The sequence below is a fragment of the Hylobates moloch genome, unplaced genomic scaffold (assembly GCF_009828535.3).
Source record: "Hylobates moloch isolate HMO894 unplaced genomic scaffold, HMol_V3 SCAFFOLD_2, whole genome shotgun sequence".
Taxonomy (NCBI): Eukaryota; Metazoa; Chordata; class Mammalia; order Primates; family Hylobatidae; genus Hylobates; species Hylobates moloch.
Window position 1 is genome coordinate 51172690 of NW_026652277.1, and position 22641 is coordinate 51195330.

General features: G+C 39.2%; 1 protein-coding gene across 2 annotated transcripts in view; it reads left to right on the forward strand.

Moving 5' to 3' along the window:
- RASGEF1B (RasGEF domain family member 1B) overlaps positions 1 to 22641 on the forward strand; it is a 632849-nt gene that overhangs the window by 600735 nt on the left and 9473 nt on the right. The window contains exons 1-8 of one of the 2 annotated variants that reach the window (XM_058433484.1): positions 1726 to 1842; positions 2570 to 2707; positions 10607 to 10819; positions 11309 to 11383; positions 13054 to 13149; positions 13264 to 13366; positions 16521 to 16600; positions 17976 to 18071. In XM_058433484.1, the coding sequence (XP_058289467.1) occupies positions 1762 to 1842; positions 2570 to 2707; positions 10607 to 10819; positions 11309 to 11383; positions 13054 to 13149; positions 13264 to 13366; positions 16521 to 16600; positions 17976 to 18071 (882 nt within the window). In that variant the 5' untranslated portion in view covers positions 1726 to 1761. Of the gene's footprint in view, positions 1 to 1725; positions 1843 to 2569; positions 2708 to 10603; positions 10820 to 11308; positions 11384 to 13053; positions 13150 to 13263; positions 13367 to 16520; positions 16601 to 17975; positions 18072 to 22641 lie in introns of those variants that run through there. The other variant, XM_032149109.2, reaches the window with a different exon arrangement.

Below are 22641 nucleotides of genomic sequence, written 5' to 3' on the forward strand. Positions count from 1 at the left end.
ATTTTTAGTAGAGACGGGGTTTCACCATGGTCTCGATCTCCTGACCTCGTGATCCGCCCGCCTCGGCCTCCCAAAGTGCTGGGATTACAAGCGTGAGCCACCGCGCCCGGCCAAGAATTTTTCTAATAAGAAATTGCATATTGATTATCAAGTGCATTGAAATCAAATTGAGCCTGGATAAGCATCAGATTTTGGTATACTATGTGTATCAATTTCTTTTCAGGTTAGTTACAACATTGTAGACGGTCTGATACCATCTAAATGAAGTATCTGTAGAGTTGATTCATGCATATAGCTTAGTCCTTAAATAGAAATGTCAGAGAACACTGGATGCTCCCAGAATATGTAATGCCTTTTTTGTTTCCAAGACCATCACTATGCTAAGAAAAGTGAATGTAACCAAGGAAAGTATGTGGAAGAGAAAACAAGATTTATGCTCAAGATGTAATTCTTTATAGATTTGACATCAGATGACATGGTTGCTTTGTTTTACCTTGGTAACCTACATTTATATAGCTAGCACTTTCTAATCTAGGAGATTTATTATCTATTTTCTCAGTCTTTACAGTAATTCCAAGAGGGAAGAGAAGAAAAAACGATACAGAGTGTTGCGTATTTGCTGATGGTCTCACTCCCAGCATCAGCAGTCAAACACAGGTTTTCTTTCTGGAACAAGTGACTTTTTCCCCTTTCCCTGTGCTACAGCTACCTCTATGGAATTGAGCTTAGTAGTAGGAGATTTGCTGAGCAGCTGGTTATTGATAAAGATCTCATGGAAATATCTAGAGACTGCGTTCATTTGTCTTTATAAATTTAATGATAACCTTGGTGTGCAAAGGATAGTCGGTGCTTGCCACAGTAATTCACCATAGTGTTTCTTGAGTTATCTCTCTGTGTATTTTGTTACATGGCATTTTCAGATATGTTGCCACACAGGGAAAACTTGTAATCAAAAGTAAAAGGAATCCCTTGTTCAGCCCTGTAAGTGTTTATGAGCTAGTAAAGGCGCCTAAGGAAAAAAAGAAAAATCCCATGGAATTTCTCTTTTCACTGGGAGTCTGAAATTATTATAACAAATAAGCACTACTTCATTACTGGCTTCTTAGGAGACAATGTGGTTAAAGAAAAGTATATAGTGTTATATTGTGCTTTATTAAATTGCTTTGCCTTTAAACAAATAAATAGGTTACTTGAAAGCCTGCCTTTGAATGTTCTGACACAAACGCTTTAGTGTGACGTGCTAGACACAGTACAGAATTGTTGAGTGTTATGTGCATTGGGTAGGTAGGTTTTTTTATTGTTATTTTTTGTTTGGTTTCCATTGAGTTACAAAATACTTGGACACACAACCATGTTTTGTATGGGTAGTATATTCAAGTAAGATTTATCTCTCTGGGCTGAATTTCATTCTCTTTACCAAAGTGAGTTATGTGTCTTGGTATCCTGGCTCCCTGAGGATGGATGTGAAAATGTGCTCTGAATAATTCCAGGAGCCAAACTTATCCTGTACTTCTGTTATTTTTAGTATGGTTTAAGGGAAAACATACATCAGAAGGTAAAGGAGAAATTAATCTTACACTGTTTTACTACTAGTAGGCATTACTTTTGAAACTGCAGCATATGAACTTGATCAGGAGAACGTAATGAAATAAGAGTATAAAGGCAAGATATTAATTTCAGAGAGAATGTAACGATGATGACTTTTTTCTCTTGCTGCAGAGAACATACATATTTACCTTCCTACTCAGTTCTCGGTTATTTATGCATCCGTATGAGCTAATGGCCAAAGTTTGCCACTTATGTGTTGAGCACCAGAGACTAAGTGATCCTGATAATGATAAGGTAATGGTACATTATTAATATTATAATATTACAGTTTGTTTTATTAGGAATGCTTACTCTATGGCTTAGATTCTGTGAAGTTGTTTCCTTAAGTAACCCTGGTTTATCCCCAGGCTGGAATGCATAAATGGCATCATGGCTATACAAGGGGAATTGTGAATGGTATAAAGAATAAAGAACACAGGATAAATCACATGCAGCTCGGGTGCACTGGCTCACGCCTGTAATCCCAGCACTTTGGGAGGCCAGGGTGGGTGGATCACCTGAGGTCAGGAGTTTTGAGACCAGCCTGGCCAACATGTGAAACCCCATCTCTACTAAAAATACAAAAATTAGCCAGCCGTGGTGGCGCATGCCTGTAATCCCAGCTACCCCGGAGGCTGAGGCAGGAGAATCGCTTGAACCTGGGAGGCAGGTTGCAGTGAGCTGAGATTGCACCACTGCACTCCAGCCTGGGAGACAGAGTGAGACTCTGTCTTAAAAATAAAAGAAATTGAAAATTTAACAATTTTAAAAAATAAATTAATTAAACGCAATGGAGGATCCCTAGGTCCTGCCTTAAGTTGGTGGCACTTAGCATGGACAGGGAAGGAGGGGGGCTGGAGCTTCTTCTTCATCCCTAAAGACTTTGCACTAGAAGTTTCTCAGTGACACTGTTTGTGACTATTTATTTGATGTAGTCCATAGTGATAAATATCACTGAATTAGATTTGCTTTTTCTTCCTAGAACCAGATGAGAAAAATCGCACCCAAAATCCTTCAACTCCTCACGGAATGGACGGAAACATTTCCCTATGATTTTCGGGATGAAAGAATGATGAGAAACTTAAAAGATCTGGCTCACCGAATAGCCAGTGGTGAAGAGGTTGGTAACCTGAATTTAGCACGGCTGCTGGAATTCCCAGGCAGAGCCTGGGTGGGAAATGGTGCCCAGTTATGCATCCTAATCTCCACTGCTTCCTCTCTGTTTTGCCTTTGGGCAAGCCCTCCACATCACATATTGGTCTGTTTAGTATGTCAAGAGAGAATGATTATACCATCCCACTTCAAAGGGATATGATCTAGAGTTTTATGTGATTAATTTGGGGCTATGTTCATGTCAACTCATGCACAGGATTTATGTTGCAAGTGTGTTTTAATTTTACTTTACTTTTACCTTTTTTCCTCCCAAAAAGGTTTGACACAGCTAGTTAGATGATAAATGGCATGTTAATAGACATCAACACTAGTGGATACAAAGTAAATAACATTAATATATTAACCAATGATAAATAGTAGATTAATAAATCATAAATAGAAATAGACATTCTGGGCCATGGCAGAAAGAAAATAAATACACTCCTGTTGAGAATGAGTAGAGGAGGACAGGACTGCTGTGGTATGAGTTTAAGTTCCAGGTAAAAGGGAAATACAACTGGTCATGTGACATTCACTGTCAGAAAAGAGGAAGTATAGTAATTATTGAGGGACTTAAATGAAAAATTTAGAAACTTTCTTCTGAAGAACTTTGTATAGGGTCATAGAATGAGATCCTACAAACTGTTCTTTATGGTGTTTACAACATACCTTCCTGGATAGAAGCTGAGTTCATAGATTCATGTGTAAATTAGCAAAGATAATTCTTGGGGGAGGAGAAGACTGAGAAAATAAGGCAAGTCTTCCAGTGCTCAGAAGCTGATTTAAGGATAGGCTCTAGTATAGGTAGAGATTAAAAGTAAGTCTCTTAGATAGTCTTTCATAAATATCACTTCCCTCAGTTGAGCCTTTGATAAGCACTAACTACTAGCTGTGACAAATTCAAGGTTATCCTTTTTGAAGCAGGACCAGAGGGCTGGTATTCTGTGTTGAGACTTGCTGGGCAGGATGTCCTTGTAGTTTCCATGTTGCAGGTCAACTTCTGGGAACAAGTCATTCAGGCACAGATACACTTTCACCTGGAAAAAGTAGATGAAGCACTTGGCAATGATGTTGCATTTTATTCGTCTTAAAATGCATTTTCCATTATGAATAACCTTCCTTGAGAACTCTTTTCAGTGGTGTGCTGTAACGTATAACTTGATACCCTACCCTTTTTCTCTGAGACAGAGCCTTGCTCTGTTCCTCAGGCTAGAGTGGAGCGTTCCCATCATGGCTCACTGCAGCCTTGACTTCTCCGGCTGAATCAATCCTCCCACCTCAGCTTCCCTAGTAGCTGGGACTACAAGTGCATACAACTTTGCCTGGCTAGTTTTTTCTAGTTTTTGTAGAGACAAAGCCTCACTATGTTGCCCAGGCTGGTCTCCAAATTTTGGGCTCAAGCAATCCACTGGCCTTGGCCTCCCAAAGTGCTGGAATTACAGGTGTGAGCCACTGCACCCAGCCACAATTTTTGTGAGAAAAGGGGAAGTATATTAATTGTTGAGGGAATTAAGTGAAAAATTTAAAAACTTTCACCTGAAGAACTTTGGGGCTCTGTTCATGTCAGCTCGTGCACAGGATTTATGTTGCAAGTGTGTTTTAATTTTACTTTACTTATACCTTTTTACTTCCAAAAAGGTTTGACACAGCTAGTTAGATGATAATCAATGGCATCTTAATAGATATAAACATTTTAATGCCATTTCTCCCAATTTTACAAAATCAGACTAAAATTATGTCAGGCTAGCTCTTGAAACATCTATATGGGCTTTCTTGTATTATGTTCTCATGAAAATGGGATTAACCATTTTACTGTTACTTTTTGACATTATATTATTATGAACCCAAGTGGTCGAGACAGCCATTATTTCTGTCGGGCTGAATGAGTCATTTCCTGAGTTGCTGTGCAAGTTATGACGGTTATAATCATTTTGCCAGTTTGCCTATTACAGGTTCTAGCCAGGTATGAATTGATAGGTCCCTTGCTTACAAAGGCAAAGGTAAGCATCACGGTACAGTTTTGTAGTAAATCTTATCTTAGAGGGGTTAGCCGTGGAGTTCCTTGGCAGGGTAAGTGCTGGCTCAGCGACCTTGGTTTATGTATCTGAAGCTTCTCAAAAGATCAGTGACATCATAAGGGCTTTTTCTTGTATGAAGGCTGAGACCTAAGTCAGACAGTTTTCATTTCAGTTAGGTTGTCTTTAGCTACTTAACATTATATGCCAGTCATCTTATCTTCCCTCTATTGCCTTTATAACTTAGTTCTTTCCAAAAGAAACACCTTAAAAATCTTTTTCTTTTAAGATAAAATGTTGATGTTTTGAAAATACCAGATGGATGGTCCTTCTTGTTGCGGGAGTCAAAGGGGAGATCATTTCTATCTGTGTTTACCTGATGAGAATTGGTCTTTTTGTTTAACAGAATCAAGCCATTCGAGAGCCGGGTAGAACAGAGAGAAGGGCCAAACAGCCTTGTGACCCTGGCTTCTTTTCAACACTCCTGTGTTAATAGCATATTCTTGATAGAAACCTTGCGAAGTTCAAATGGTTTTGAGCATGAAAAGAGAAGATAAGAAGACAAGCCAGTTCTAATTGAGGAATTGATTAAACTAAGGGTTGAGTGGAGAGATGTCACCTGCCTTGATCGGGTTGGGTTTCACAGGGAGATGTTGTTTCTTTAGCTGCTTCTATTCAGTATTCAGAATTCAAATCCACACTTGCCAGCTGGTTTATCTGAGTGTTTTGGCTAGTCCTCTAAATCCTTGCTAGTTCCTCATCTCTATAAATCGTAGAAGTAACTGCCTTGTGTCAATGCCCTTTCAGCTCTGAAACTGTGTGATCGATGTCCTTCCTCCAGTTCTTTGGCTTCAGGCTCCTTATCAGTCACGTGCATAGGTGGCTCTCCTCAGAGAGACCTTCCCTCAGCACCCCAACTATGATCATACCCCCTCCCATTATGCATTATGGGCTTTCACTGCTCTTCTCTTCATAGTGATTCCTAGCACTCTGTGATGAGTAATGATAGCTGGCCCTCTCTCTGTATTTGTGGGATCTGCACCCATGGGTTCAACCAACCTCAGATTGAAAATATTCAAAAAATATTAAGTCTGTACCGAACATATATAGACTTTTTTCCTTGTCATTATTCCCTAAACAATACAGTATCACAGTGATTTACATAGCATTTATGTTGCATTAGGTATTATAAGTAATGTAGAGATGATTTAAAGTATACAGGAGGATGTGCGGACATTGTATGAAAATACTATACCATCTTATAGCAGAGACTTGAGCATCTGCAGATTTTGGAATCGAGGGAAGTCCTGGAGCTAATCTCCCGAGGATACTGAGGGATGACTGTACTTGCATTTTTATTGCTTGTTTTCCCCCCTAGACCCCATGCTGTGCCCTCTTTGTTCACCAGGGCATCCTTAACTCCTAGCTCAGTACCTGGCACCTAGTATTCTCTCAGTAGTGTTTGAATGAATGAGTCAATCAATGAATGAATGATCAAATGAATTACTGGAATAGGGAAAAATTATTTCCTTCTATTGGAAGGAATATGGGTCTGGGTTGGGATTTGTTGCTTCTTGCCTGGGACTTTTTTTTTTTTTTTCCTTTTGGCAGTCAGTGAATCCAGGTGTGCCCTGTGTATAATTTAGTCAGGTTCTTCTGAATCTGCCAGGACAGTTCTACATAATTTGGCTTAATATGTTTCTCCCCTGGGGATTTGCCCAAAATGAAGTGGTTTATTAGGACTTGCCTGCAAGAAACATGAAATGAAACTAATGATTGAATTACATGACAAATGACTGTAGTGGGTAGAATGCAATTTTCTCTTCCTTAAGGGGCTGGTCTTTATAATAAGAGCTTCTATCTTTATTTGCCAGGTAATTACTGTCACTGGCATTTGAAGTTATAAAAAAGAATAAGTACATATTTATTTAGTAAGTCATGACTCAGTGAGGAGCCATGCTTAACAACACAAAGCTTGATTTCTCAAATGGAATCAAATGGCAGCAGGAAACTTTTAAAAGAGGTCATATACATACACTCTCTCACATGCTCACACACTAGTTGTTGTTGAATAGCTTTCCCCCATACTCTGTTGCATACATTTTTCCCTTATATTTTGATGCAGTTTTTTGCTAACAACCTGACTGTACATTCCTCTGCCTCTTCCCCCAGTAAATTTTTTTAAAATTGCGGAATAGGCTGGGTGTGGTGGCTCATGCCTGTAATCCCAGCACTTTGGGAGGCTGAAGCAGGCAGATCACCTGAGGTCGGGAGTTCAAGACCAGCCTGACCACCATGGAGAAACCCCATTTCTACTAAAGATACACAATTAGCCAGGTGTGGTGGTGCATGCCTATAATCCCAGCTACTTGGGAGGCTGAGGCAAGAGAATCGTTTGAACCCGGGAGGCAGAAATTGTGGTGAGCCAAGATCGTGCCATTGCACTCCAGCCTGGGCAACAAGAGTGAAACTCCGCCTCAAGAAAAAAAAAATTGCAGAATAAAAATCTTTCAGCAGATATGCTGGTAAAGCATTGCTTCTCACACTTGGCTTATGCAAGGATCAGCTGAGGAGCATCTAGATCATGTGACCCAAGTGCACTGCAGACCAAGTCAATCAGAATCTCTGGGGTGGAACCCAGGCTGCCCCCATTCAGCGGTTCTGCTCATTGCTTCCCAGCAAGTACCCTTGTGTGTTACCCTGAATAGAAGTGGTAATTTCTTACTAAAGTATTTTCTGCAGGGATCCCGGGAAGGAGTGAGGAGAAGGTGCATGATGTAGGAATGATAACGTGCATGGAATAGCAGCTGAGGCATAGAATAATGAATATTTTAAAATATTTGCATAATTATTAGAAGTAGTATCTAACTCTCATGTAGTCATTTGTTATGACATTTGGGACAAAGGACTGAATAAAACATTTTAAGTTGGTAGATTTTGTTTGTTTGCTTTGTTTTTTGAGACAGATTCTTACTCTGTTATCCAGGCTAGAGTGCTGTGGCATGATCAGGGCTTACCATAGCATCAACCTCCCTGGCTCAAGCAATCCTCCCACCTCTGTTTCCCCCAAGTAAATGGGACTGCGGGTGTCCGGCTAATTTTTAAATTTTTATAGAGGCCGGGCACGGTGGCTCATGCTTAATAATCCCAGCATCTTGAGAGGCTGAGGTGGGCAGATTACTTGAAGTCAGGAGTTTGAGACCATCCTTGCTAACATGGCAAAACCCCATCTCTACTAAAACAAAAACAAAAACAAACAAAACAACATCAACAACAACAACAAAAAATTAGCTGGGTGTGGTGATACACACTTGTAATCCCAGCTATTCAGGAGGCTGAGGCACGAGAATCGCTTGAACCCGGGAGGTGGAGGTGGCACTGAGCTGAGATTGCACCACTACACTCCAGCCTGGGCAACAGAGCGAGACTCTGTCTCAGTCAATCAGTCAATCAATATATAAATAAGTTTTTGTAGAGACAGGGTCTCACTATGTTGTCTCGATCTCCTGGGCTCAAGGGATCCTCTTGCCTCATCCTCCCAAAGTGCTGGGATTACAGATGTGAGCCACCATGCCTGGCCAGAGATTTTTACTGTAACTCAAGTTTATAAAATTAAAAGAGGAGGGGGAAATAGGAATGAGAGATTTAAAATAACCCTCAACTCATCCTTGAACAGCTTTGAATTCCAAAAAAGAGACATTTCCCTTGAGTGACAAACATATTACCAAATAGCATTTTCTAAACTGATAACCTTAATGCTGTATGGAAGGTAGGATTTTTGTCTGTTCAGTTTTTAAATACATAGATGTTTCATTAGTGATTTTAGGGTGATCCATGACTATAGAGAAAAATAGGGGTCATCTAATGGACCAGTTTAAAGAACTCAGCAGAATATACACTAACAAATAGAAAAGAAAAGGAAAAGAAGCCTTTGTATGCTTTTTATGCCTCGAGTATGTGAGAATTACATTTCTAGATATGTTGTCATTCTCTTCATAAGCAAATATCTCTTCACTTGGGTTTTTGTAATATACTCTAATAAACAAAATTGCCTCTATAAAAAAACTATGGGTCTTACACTTGTAGGTAAATGCCACTTAATTTTCAGATAATTAATCTCAGCAAATGATATTGTGGTATTTTTTTAAAAGCCAATGGAGCCATAAACATAGGCCTTTCTACATCTGTAGGTTTACTGGGGCCATCCTCCTTTGGAGATTTAACCTAAGGACTGTGTTAGCATTGAATCAGCCTGTGTGCCTTTCTCTGATACAGGCATCATAATTTACCTAGAAGAATATTGTTTTGGAAATTTTGGCTAGAAAAGGAAGACTAAATGGACTCTGCAACTTATATCATAGCTGTGCCCTGGGATTGATGGATTGTGAAGTCATTTCTTGATTTAACAAATGTTTTAGAAGTCAGGAGGTTGACAGTTATCTAAACTACATGCAGTGCTTTTTTAAACCAGTTTCTCTTAAGCATGAGGCTGTAGCATAATGAAGTAGCAAACAAAGTGGCACCTGGGAGTAGTGTTGCGGGGAGAATTGCCGTGTGGAAGAGTTTGGTTGTGAACATTAATAGTGAGTCATGAATGCAAAAGAAATGATTATGAGGCCAGGCGCGGTGGCTCACCCTTGTAATCCCAGCACTTTGGGAGGCCGAGGCGGGCGGATCACGAGGTCAGGAGATCGAGACCACGGTGAAACCCCGTCTCTACTAAAAATACAAAAAAATTAGCCGGGCGTGGTGGCAGGTGCCTGTAGTCCCAGCTACTCGTAGAGGCTGAGGCAGGAGAATGGCGTGAACCCGGGAGGCGGAGCTTGCAGTGAGCTGAGATTTGCACCACTGCACTCCAGCCTGGGCGACAGAGTGAGACTCCATCTCAAAAAAAAAAAAAAAAAAAAAGAAAAGAAATGATTAGGAGCCCAGTGGAGGTCAGATGCCAGAAATGAATATCCACTGCTTCCTCATGGTAATCCACATTTTATGTGTAAGTCAAGAAGGTGGTAGGCCGGACGCGGTGGCTTACGCCTGTAATCCCCACACTTTGAGAGGCTGAGGCAGGTGGATCACAAGGTCAGGAGTTCGAGACCAGCCTGGCCAACATAGTGAAACCCCATCTCTACAAAAATACAAAAATTAGCCAGGCATGGTGGCACATGCCTGTAATTCCAGCTACTCGGGAGGCTGAGGCAGGTGAATCGCTTGAACCCACGAGGCAGAGGTTGTAGTGAGCCAAGATCACGTCACTGCACTCCAGCCTAGGCAACAGAACGAGACTCCGTCTCAAAGAAAACAAAACAAAACAAAACAAAAACAAAAAGAAGGTGGTTCGAGGGGGTGAGTGGGAAGTAATGGTATATTTCTGTTAGGTAGCCAGCCTGATGAGATTGATAGAACCAGAGAAATCAAGAGGGTGGTCCTAAAGTAAAAGCATTAGGAAAAGGATGCATTGACTTGCGATCAATGTATTTCAACCCACCAGAAGTAAACTAGTAGGTACATTTCTTTGCTGGAACAGAGGACATTCAGTTATACTTAGTACTCATTATACTGGATTCCCTCAAGAGGTAATCTAAATTGTCACTGGAGTGTTTTCATGGCCCAACCTGAACTGTACTCTCAGTTGCAACCCCAAAGAAGAACTAAACCTTACAGGTTTGAAAATGCCTTATGCATGTGTCTCAAACTGTTAGAGGTAGCTGAATCTTCCCGTAGCTGCCCTTAACCAAGTTTATTCTCCAATGTCCAGGTAAAATCATTTGAGGACATAGTCTCTGAGTTTGCACAGTGGCAAAACCAGACATGCAGAGCACAGATGTAATTCTTCTTCGCTTATTCCCTAGCAGACATACAGAAAGAATGTCCAGCAAATGATGCAGTGTCTGATCCGCAAGCTTGCTGCGCTCAGCCAGTACGAAGAAGTCCTGGCAAAAATCAGCTCCACATCCACAGATCGGCTCACAGTTCTCAAGACCAAGCCACAGTCTATACAAAGGGATATCATTACTGTCTGTAACGATCCTTACACGTTGGCCCAGCAGCTGACTCATATAGAGCTGGTAAGGCCGTTATCATCTTTGCCCTTTACAACCACAGATTTGCTTTGCTTTGGCAACCAGACAATATATTTGTCAGCAGTAATGTCACAGGAGAGGTCAGAATAATCCAAGTGGGAAGTCATCTGAGATAGCTGAAACATACTGTTTATGGATTTGAATATGAATGCTTCTGATATTCTGGGGATTCACTTGTAAATAAACACTAAACAAGGTTGACGAGCAAAGAGTTTATTGACCTTCCTCACCTTCCGCCTCTAATCAGTTTTTCCAAAACCTGCTCAGCCTTTCACTATCTTGTGGAACATTGACCCAAGCAGAAAATTGCCTCTGCACAGACCTTGAAGATGATGAAAGTATTTAGGGTTAAAGGCTTATTTTATAATGTTCATTAAAAAATGGGTGGGTGGTGCCAATAGTCATAGAGGGAGTTGACAGTCCACTTCTTTTCATTTTCTTTAATACTGTTGACCTTCTGGGTTTGTGTTTCAGGAGAGGCTCAATTATATTGGGCCAGAAGAATTTGTTCAGGCGTTCGTGCAGAAGGACCCTTTGGATAATGACAAGGTAATCAGTCTACCCAAAGGTCAGCACTGAAACCAAAAATGGAATTTATCAGTCTGTGATAGTGGGTATAAAGGACAGAAGTTAGAACTATATTCTGTTGTAGATTTTAAAATCAGAATTTTTTTTTCCATCAGCCACGTCTGATTCATGGCAGTTTTCTTGAGCGAGGTCCGCAAGCTCCTTTACAACATTGCCCCATCACTAACTTGTAGCCTTTTCTTCCTCCTTATTGGGAAATTTAGTAAGACCTTTACAGCAAGTAGATGCAGGCATTTGTGGTGATGAAAATAGGAGATGAAAGCATAATGGTTTTAGCAGATTAAGAATCTGCTAAGAGAGAAGGTTCTGCCCATAATTCAACAATAGCAGGGGCAGGAAAGACAGGATGCACATCCAGCTTGCTGAGCAAGGGGCTTGACTGCTTTGCCTCTTGTTTTAAGGTGAATCTCTCGTGAGAGGTCTATTGCCTAGGTGCAGCCCACTATTAAAGAAAATAATGCTGGGCATGGACTGACAAATCGGTGTACACATATAAGAAAATTTTTTATCTCCCAGTGACCTGGAAGCATTTTGAATTGTTAGGCAAAGACTACAATACCCGCTGCTGAAAGCCCCCTTCTGAGAGTAGGGGCAACAGCTGTTTTCCGGCTTTAGAATAGTGTCTCCTAATATAGGAAGTGAAGAATTTGTTTTGCAGTAGAAGGCTAGTGGACTCTTTGTTTGTTTCCTTCTTTTGGAAGGAAGGAAAGAGGGGTGTAATTAGCCTCTTCAAGCTGGCCTTGAACTTCAAGATGAGATTAACTTTTTTGCCTTTGAACAATGTGTTACTCACCCTACGAAAGAGCATGATGGTGTAGACTTCTGTTTATCTACTTGGAAGATACTTAGTTTGTTGCAACATTATGTTCTAAAATTTTGTCCTATGCTTAATTTTAAGAGAAAATGTTCTACTCCTCTGTACTCTTAGCCACTTTTTGCTGTATCGATTATAGCAGTTGGTATTTGCACTCCGTCTGAGTTGGGATTGTTTTGGAATGCAGCCAGAATTCTTCCTCTGAATTGTGTTTCTGAAGATACAGTCCAGACTAACTTAGTTTCTTGGGAAGAGGGGTAGGCACACTTTGTTTTCGGAGGCCGAATCTCACTCTGCCACCCACGCTAGAGTGCAGTGGCACGATCTCGGTTCACTACAACCTCCTCCCGGGTTCAAGCGATTTGATTCTCCTGCTTCAGCCTCCCGAGTAGCTGGGATTACAGGCACGTGCCACCATGCCCAGCTAATTTTTTGTATGTTTAGTAGAGACGGGGTTTCACCATGTTAGCCAGGCTGATCTCGAACTCCTGACCTCTGGTGATCCACCCGCCTCAGCCTCCCAAAGTGTTGGGATTACAGGCGTGAGCCACCGCACCCGGCCTAAGGACACTTTTATAAATGCATCAGAGTACATTTCTAGACCTCAAGTGTTTCACTGGACTATCCTAAAGGACTTTGGTATTTCTGTAAGGATAATCAAGAATGCCCGTGGTTGTCTTTCTCTCTCTCTTTCTGTTGTTCTAAAAAGCTTTCCTAATCCATAAACTGAGAATAAAGGCTCGTATTTCACAAAGTGAGAGTCCAATACATTCTTTTTTTTCCTCTAACTCATCTGTTTACTTTGTTTTCTCTAAAGAGTTGCTACAGTGAACGGAAGAAAACACGAAACTTAGAAGCTTACGTGGAATGGTTTAATCGCCTCAGCTACTTGGTTGCCACAGAAATCTGTATGGTGAGGAAATGAATTTTCTGTCTCCTAGTTCTCAACATTATTTTTTCATACTTATTTTAGAACTGTTGGGCCTTCATACTGGATAACTGCCCTCTATTGTCTTTTACTGTGTAGCCCGTTAAGAAAAAACACCGAGCAAGAATGATTGAGTATTTCATTGATGTAGCTCGGGAGTGTTTTAACATTGGCAACTTCAACTCCTTGATGGCGATAATCTGTGAGTATTTTGTGGAGGAGACATGTCGTTTATCTTTACGAATCCTGTAAAATGACCCACAGAAAATTTGCAAATAGTATGGTTTTGTTAGTACAGACTGTATTTTTAAATCCAGAGTTATTTGAGAATGTCCAGAATGCTTTAAATAGCCAAATGAGTGCAAGTATGTGTGTAATCTTTCTTAAGTATGCAAGAATTGTTGGAATGTTTTAAGTTAACCTTAGCTAAATATGCATCTACAAAGGCTTATAGGTAAGATATTTGTCTACATAAAGAGTTTTAAAAAGTATTTTGGCAGCTTGCATATCAAGTATTATAGAAATAATGATCCAAGACTAAATTATCTGATTCCTTGGACAAGACAGTGGCCTAAGAAACTGGCACATTTTCTAACTGTTCAGGCTTCTAGTACTTATCACCCACAGACCTTATTACTCTAGTATACAAACTCACTCTATATCATGGAGGTTTTAACATCAGAGACCATGTTTCTTTCCTTTCATTCTATAAATATGTATGGTAACAATATGTCTTGGTTGTTCCAATTTATACTTGTTGTCTTGCCTTAATTATTGATAATAGCTTTTGATAGTAGCTCTTTCATTAAAAAGTGTCCTAGTTTGTATGATCAATTATATGGCCATCTTACAAATTGTAGGTGCTCAATAAACATTTGAATAAAAGAATAGGCTGGGCACAGTGGCTCACGCCTGTAATCCCAGCACGTTGGGAGGCCAAGGTGGGTGGATCACGAAGTCAGGAGATCGAGACCACCCTGGCCAACATGGTGAAACCCTGTATCTACTAAAAATACAAAAATTAGCTGGGCATGGTAGCGCATGCCTATAATCCCAGCCACTCAGGAGGCTGAGGCAAGAGAATCACTTGAACCAGGGAGTCGGAGGTTCAGCTCACTGAAATCATGCCACTGCTTTCTAGCCTGGTGACAGAGCAAGACTCCGTCTAAAAAAAAAAAAAAAAAAGAAGAAGAAGAAGAAGAGAGTTGAGGTCTTTTTGAAGGATCAGTTTGAAGCTAGAGAGTCTACCAAATTTAATTCAAGAATCTTAATCTAATAAATTCTCCCTTCCACCAATTTACCTCTTTTTCCATTTTGTTTACGTATCATTTCCTCTTTCTCTCCCCCCATAAAAATACTGGCCAAGTCTCAGTTTATTATTTATCTCACTAACTCCATGAAAATAGCAAACAGAAAGATTATCTGAATCAGGGACTGAAAGGCCCACAGTCTAGATAATAGATTACTTAATTTCCCTCTACTAGTAAGAAAATATCAAGGCAAGCCATAGCATCGGAGAAAATGTAATACATAGAGCTGACAAATAACTTGTATCCAGAATCTATAAAAAACCCTGCAAATCAATAAAAAGGCAAATAACCCAGTGGAAAAAAAAGGCCGAAAGACTGAAACAGATATGTCATGCAAGAAGATACTGTATATTAATGGCTAACGAGTATCTGAAATGGTGTTCCACATCATTAGTCATCAGAGAAATACAAATTAAATTGCAGTGAAATATTAATACCATTGCATACACTAGAATGACTGGAATTTTAAAAACTGGTTACATCAAATAGTGTTGAAGATGTGGAACAAGTGGGGCTTTTATTATACATTTTTGGCAGGAGTATAAAATGGTACTACTACTTTGGAAAACTGTTCAGCAATTTCTTATAAGGTTAAACATATTTCTAGCCTGCAATGCAGAGATTGCACACACCTACATATTTACTCCATGAAAATGCAAACACATGTCCACAGAAAGATTTGTAAAAGAATGCAGCTTTATTCATAATTGCCCAAGATTGGAAACAATCCAAATGCCCATTTACAAATGAATGGCTAAATAAATTGTGGCATATTAATACAATGAAATACTGTTTGGCAATAAAAATGAACAATTGATACATATAAGTAACATGGATTAATTTTAGAATCGTTATGTTGTGCAAAATAAGACAGACACAAGAGTAGATACAGTATGATTTCATTGATATCAAGTTCTAGGACAGACAAAACGAATCTCTGGTTTTAGGCAGCCAGTGTTCTGATTTCTGTGGTGGTGGGGAGGTGACCAAAGAGGGTCCAAAGGAGCTTTCTGGGATCATGAAATGTGCTACTATATCTTGATTGGAGTGGTAATACATGGACTTACACATTAGTCAAAATTCATCTAATTATGTGTTTAAGATCTGTGTATTTTTTGTATGTAAATTGTACCTCAGTTAGGAAGCAATCTCCCACTTCTGGTCCTTAAAATATGAATGTTGGTGGCATGGAATTAATATATGTACTCATTTAGGCTAGCGTGGGTTCCTTTTCTGTACAACAGCCACTGTAATATTTTTCTGAATAGTTATAGTACATAAAGTATCATTCAGGAGAGGCAGCATGGCTTGTTGGAATGAGTGTGGGTTATGGTGTTAGCTCCGTGAGAGCTTCCATCTCTGTTACTTGTTAACTGGATATCCTTGGGAAAATTTCTTTCTCCCTGGAACTTCAGCATATTCTTTTAAGAATGTTGAGGGGATGTATGAGATAATACACGCAAAGCATGGTTGACACATTAGTTTCTAGGTCAAAGGTCAGCAAACTATGACCTGTGGATCAAATATGGCCCACCACTGGTTTCTTTATGACCAGTGAGCTAAGAATGGTTTTTATCTTTTTAAATGATTGAAAAAAAATGAAAATAATAATATTAGCATTTCTAACATGTGACTGTAATATAAATTCAGATTTCAGTGCACATAAAGTTTTACTGGAACACACCCATAACCATTTGTTTATGTAGTTATCTACATAACTGGATGGTGGCTGTTTCTGCACGGCAGTGATAGTGTCCTGTAGTGATGACACAGACCATATGGACTGAAAGCCTAAAATGCTTACTCTCTTTCCCTTTATAGAGAAAATGTGTTCACCTCTGCACAGAGTCAGTGGTAGCATTTATGCTGTTTCTCGACTCAGAATTTGCAAAAAAAAAAAAAAAGTTATAAAATTGGGGTTTGTTACTTACTAATTTTAGAATTCTCACTTAGTAATGAACGTATTTTAGAAGTATGTGTTTATGGCTTTTCTTATTTCTCTCTTTCAATTTTCCTTTTTTCTCCCCCTCCGTTTCAAATGCGAAGCTGGTATGAATATGAGCCCAGTCTCTCGACTCAAAAAAACTTGGGCCAAAGTGAAGACTGCAAAATTTGACATTCTTGAGGTATGTGAAGCTGATGTTTTGCTGTTAAGTAACACTTTACACCTGGAAAGTGGAATTCCTTTATGTGGTCTTGCCTCTCCATCAGACTACGACAGAGGAAAAAGCCCATCTATCTTTACAGACCCAGGGAAAGGAAAGTGGGTAGAATTGGTGGGGAAAATAAATCAGGTTATGTACTGGTTGTTTTGTAGGTAGAGATGTCCATTCTGGGGTTAATTGACTGGGGAAATAGTGACCTGTCAGTCACATCACCTTATATGCCAGAATGGAATTTTGGTCCTGAGCAGTTGAGAGTTTTACTTCACTGTGAGCCTATTAGCTTCATTTATCTTCAGTGTCTCAGGGGAAGGGTTCCCCATCCCTACGGTAACATTTATTCATCATCCTTTCAACAAATTTAGCTGACGTATGAAAAAGCCCTTCCCATACAATTCTGAGGATAGTAAGAATTGTGGGCCAGGTGCAGTGGCTCATGCCTGTAATCCTAGCAATTTGGGAGGCTGAGGCAGGAGGATCACCTGAGCCCAGCAGTTCAAGACCAGCCTGGGCAACATGGCGAAACCCCACCTCTATGAAAAATACAAAAAATTAGCCAGGTGTGGTGGCACGTGCCTGTAGTCCCAGCTACTTGCAGGGCTGAGGCAGGAGGATTGATTGAGTCTGGAAGGTGGGAGCTGTAGTGAGCCAAGATCACACCACTGCACTACAGCCTGGGTGGCAAAGTGAGACCCTGTCTCAAAAAAAAAAAAAAAAAAAAAAAAAAATCGTGTGCAAGAGTGTGCGTATTTGAATCATACTCATCTCAGCACTACCTTGGTGTGTCAGTGCTTTCAATTACTATCTTCGGAGGTAATAAGAAAGTGTTCTTTCCCAAGTTTTCTCCCAAATTGGAAACTACCATTTTATATATATAATGTTATGACCTATTCAGAACCTAATACATTTATTTTCCTTCTTGCAAAATGATATGCTTCAATTATTTGTGCATGATTTGTCACTACAAAGTGTTGGATCACTATACATGGCTAACCATCAACGGGCCCATTGACCTTCAGATGCAAACAGGAAATTTTTCTGATGCTGGTGTTTGACTCTTATTAGTTTTACATCTAAGCTCAACAATTAGCCTAGAAAGAATGTGGTTTAGGTTTAACATTATTGAAGCTGACATTAGCTCGCATAATTACACCAAACCTCAGGAAAGAAAACACTTGTGTCATATCCATTTGTGTGTATGAGAAGGATAAATCATATTCCTACTGAGTTGCCTAACTTATTTTGAATTTTATATATAGCTAAATGTGTGATCTTGTCAACTTCCTACAGAAGTTTACAATAAATAAATAGTTAATATTCTTCTCTCTTTTATCTATAGCATCAGATGGACCCTTCAAGCAATTTCTATAATTATCGAACAGCTCTTCGTGGGGCAGCACAAAGGTCTTTAACTGCTCATAGTAGTAGAGAAAAGGTATGCACTTTAAGTAGTGTCTTTCTTGTGGTAGAGTTGCTGTGTTTTATGCTGAAATGCTATGTGAACTACTACACTGAAGTTTTTTACTTGTTGAGATTTAAGAGAGAGACATGTGTACTCTAGAAATGATACCACTTGCCACACAGAGAAGGAGAATGCTACCAGAAAGTTTGTTAGACTGGATATTGCTGTGTTATTATTACATTACTTAAATAATTACTCTGTAGTGCCTCTTAATTGTGTTTCAAGCAATACATTAAGTCATATGTTAAGATGACTAATAGCATTAGAGAGTAATTTAGTTTAATGGAAAATAGACATTTAAGCTCTGCACAAGGTAGCTGACTTAATATAACCTTTTGTCTTAAAAGAATTAGCTTACCTCCCATGGTTAAGTCATTTATTTTCAGAAAGTGGGTTAGTTGCTGTAGCATTAGGCGTGCTGTTACTAATTGGATTATGGGGGTAGCAGAAAAAGTACAGGGGTAATGTCTGAGAAATTAATGGTCCTTTCTCACTCTACCCTACTCTTAAAACAAGTTAGTACCATCCTGCATCTACCATATTCTTGATTCTGAGGGTCCTTTCTTGGCACATTTTGGTGTCATATTTCTTTACAGAGGAAGGATAAGCTGTTTCAACATTTGGCAGTCATGTTATTTGAGAAGTGAATACTTAGTTATGGTAACTGGGTTAATGAAGGTTGCTTGATGGAGGTTATTTTCAGTTTAGATTCCATCCATCTTTTAACTTAAACTATATCTTCCACAAATAAAAGAAAATGAGGTAAAAAACATTTCACAGCTTCCCAATCACATCTCCTGAAAAAGCTTCAGCCTCAATGATCTGAAATAAAAATAAACACAAAACCCCACCTTTAATAAATGCTAACTTGGTTCTCAGTCAGATCTGAAGTATCAGTTCTAAAAATGTTTGACGGATATTGTAAATACTTCAAATTTTTTATTTAAATAAACTTATAAGATCAGAGGCGGTATGAAGCAGAGATGACAGTCTTACTGTAGCCTGACAGAGTTTGCCAGCTTTTAAGTTCTACTTGCTCAATCCCAGTACTCTTGTGATTAGATTGAGAAAAAAATCTAATATGAGGTCTTTTAAGCTTCAAACAATGAGCACACGTGGGAGGACTGCAGTACACTGAAGAGTAAGCCCACTGAAGGGGCTGTACATGGCCTCATTCACCTTCTCTGTGTTGCAGGGCAGGCAAGGTTCTCTCTGCATGGGCTGCAGTGAGGGCTTGGTGGGCTCTGCCCCAGGGAGGAGGCTGTGGAGTCATATCTGTGAGTAGGCAGCTGCATTGTTGGCCAAAGAAATTCTGAAGTGCAATCCCTCCAAAATATCTCAGTTGTGGAATTCTAAGTTTTTTTTCTACAAAAAGTCCCAAGTATTTACCCTTTACATCATTTAACAAATTGTGTCTGCTTTAGTTTTGTTTTGCTTTAAGCAGCTTCTATGTGAACATATAAATTGTACTCTGTAGTTCATAAAACAAATGAAATCACAGCCATTCAATTATTAAAAAGTCAAGAAACAATAGATGCTGACAAGGCTGTGGAGAAATAGGAACACTTTTACACTGTTGTTGGGAATGTAAATTTTAGTTCAACGTAATTCACATAATTATGGAAGACAGTGTGGCAATTCCTCAAGGATCTGGAACCAGAAATACCATTTGACCCAGCAATCCCATTACTGGGTATATACCCAAAGGAATATAAATCATTCTGCTGTAAAGACACATGCACACGTATGTTTATTGCAGCACTATTTACAATAGCAAAGACATGGAACCAACCCAAATGCCCATCAATGATAGACTAGATAAAGAAAATGTGGTACATATATACCATGGAATACTATGCAGCCATAAAAAGGAATGAGATCATGTCCTTGTGGGGACATAGATGAAGCTAGAAGCCATCATCTTCAGCAAACTAACACAGGAACAGAAAACCAAACACTGCATGTTCTCACTCATAAGTGGGAGTTGAACAGTGAGAACACATGGACAATACATAACTGGGGCCAGTAGGGGGCTAGGGGGGCAAAGGGAGGGAGAGCATTAGGACAAATACCTAATGCACGTGGGGCTTAAAACCTAGATGACGGGTTGATAGGTGCAGCAAACCACCATGACACATGTTTACCTATGTAAGAAACCTGCACGTTGTGCACACATCCCAGAACTTAAAATTTAAACAAAAAAATCACAGCCATTTAAAAAAATGCCATCTCTTTTTACAGGTGGGCTCAAAGGCTAAGAGTGAAAGCATTTCTAGTTAAATCCACCTTTTATTCAAGAAAATTGGGATTCTTGGCTGGGCATGGTAGCCCATGCCTGTAATCCCAGCACTTTGGGAGGCTGAGGCGGGTGGATCACCTGAGGTCTGGAGTTCGAGACCAGCCTGACCAATATGGTGAATCTTTTGTATCCTTTTAAATCTCAAGTTTGTGTGGTCAGAGTGGCACATCTCTAGGTACCTAATAGAGAACAAACCAAATGTGTCTTCCACACAGCAGCCCTTAAATATTCTTTAAATAGCTGGGTTTTTTTTTTTTTTTTCCATAGGTACCCGTGTCTCCACGTTTTTAACCATTTTTCATATGATTACATGGCTTTAAATCCTCTTGCCATTCCAATTCTGCTCCTGTGAACTTATTTGGTCCTATTTATCCGCATTCATTTCTAGGTATGGAACTGGCAAAACCCTTATGGTGTAGTTGCTGGGTCTCTGAATTAAGAATATTTTGAAAGGAAATTCGAAAATATTATTACCTGAGAAGTTCTCCTGCTAAAAACATCATTGACAAGACCTTCAGGAAAATGAACTTTTGCTTTCTCCTACTAATAATGTGTACATTCACTTAGCTCATGGAAATCTGAAGTCCTTATAATCTGATTTTCACTATATTAGATTTGTATAGGGGCTACAGATCTGAAGGGAATTATCCATGAATAAATGAGAAGTTGAAGCCTTTCTTACATACAGGCATAAGGAACAGAGCAGTAAAATATCCTAAATAAGATTATTTCTATTTCTATTTCTATTCAAGAGTGATTGAGATAGTCAGTAGTGGAGAATCTTGCAGGCACCCCTGAATGCAAAAATCATGTAAGGTAATAGCCTCTGCCACCTAGAATTTATAATCCAGCTATAGGCACCTGGCGTGAATTTATGAGAAGTTTAAATATCAATAAGAAACAGTAAATGATCAGCACCGCATGAATCTCACGGCTCAGCCCAAAGAATAGAGCACAAAAATAAAGTTCTTGTTTAAAAGCTGCTACAATGTACAAATATTACATCTTGATTATAATTTTGTTCTTATTTCCCTGGGGCTGTCTTATGATGATGTATCCTTACTATCCTCTAAGTGCATATTCACCTTGGACACAGTAGCACAGAGGCAGACGTAGACAGTATGAAGATGAATGAATATGGCTGTCTTCCAGTAAAGCTCTATGGCCACTGTCATTTGAATTTCATATAATTTTCATGCATCTTGAAATATTATTATTTTGATTTTTTAGCTACTTAACAAATGTAAAATGTGTGACTCCTAGGCCAAAAAAAGAGGCCTGAGGGCCACAGTTTGCCAACTCCTAGCTTATGCCACCAGTAAATTCTGAAGCGAAATTTTTTGCTGTTGTCTGGCAGCATCCAAAGTTCAGCATTCCCATTCACAAATAGTCTTTCAAAGAAGCAAGGTTCAGCTGTACTTTCACTATTGTTACTACACTGTTTAGTTCTAACATAATGGAAAATAGCTAATCATATTAGAAGGAAAGGCTGGCTTTAGAGACTGTCAGAGATAATAACAAATGATTAAAAGTATATTTAGGTGAGGTGTCAAAAGATGTCAAAACGGAAGATTTATTTTGGTTATTTTCAGAAATCAATGAAACAAAAATAATCAAAACTTGTTTTTTAAATGACTTTGGTGAAAAGCTGAATTTTTCCTTAGAAGGGAGTTGATACTTAATATTTTTGTGTGTGAGCCCAAAAGTATGTTTTCCTGTTCACTCAATATAGAAGTACCACCTGAGTCATAGCTTAGGAAACTTCAAAGATCTGACCTTGGGGAAACAAGACAGGCCCACGATCGGTGTTTAGTGGATTTTTTACATTGCAGGAAATTTAGGATCTTTAAAAATATGTTGACATTTGAGAGAAAATGGAAATTACTGTATGTGAGCCTTTTTCTCTGTTTTTTGTAGGTTTAGTATGATTTGGGGTACTTACTGAGAGATTATTACTTTAGGTTAATTAATTAAATACCACCTCATCAAGCCAAAGAATTCAGATGGGAAAATATTTTTAAAGGTTTATTGTTTTTAAACAACTATTAATTTTAATTTATACATTCATATTTCCTCCTTCACCTGGGGCATATTTGTCTCAAAACATATTATGCAAGGTACTTAGGTGATTTCCTATGAGAGCAGGTGCTAACTTGTTCGTCATACACAGGCCAGGTTTACAATAGAAAGTTTGTAGCAACTATTCTAAAACCTTGAACTCTCACATTATCTTGAGGAATGTCT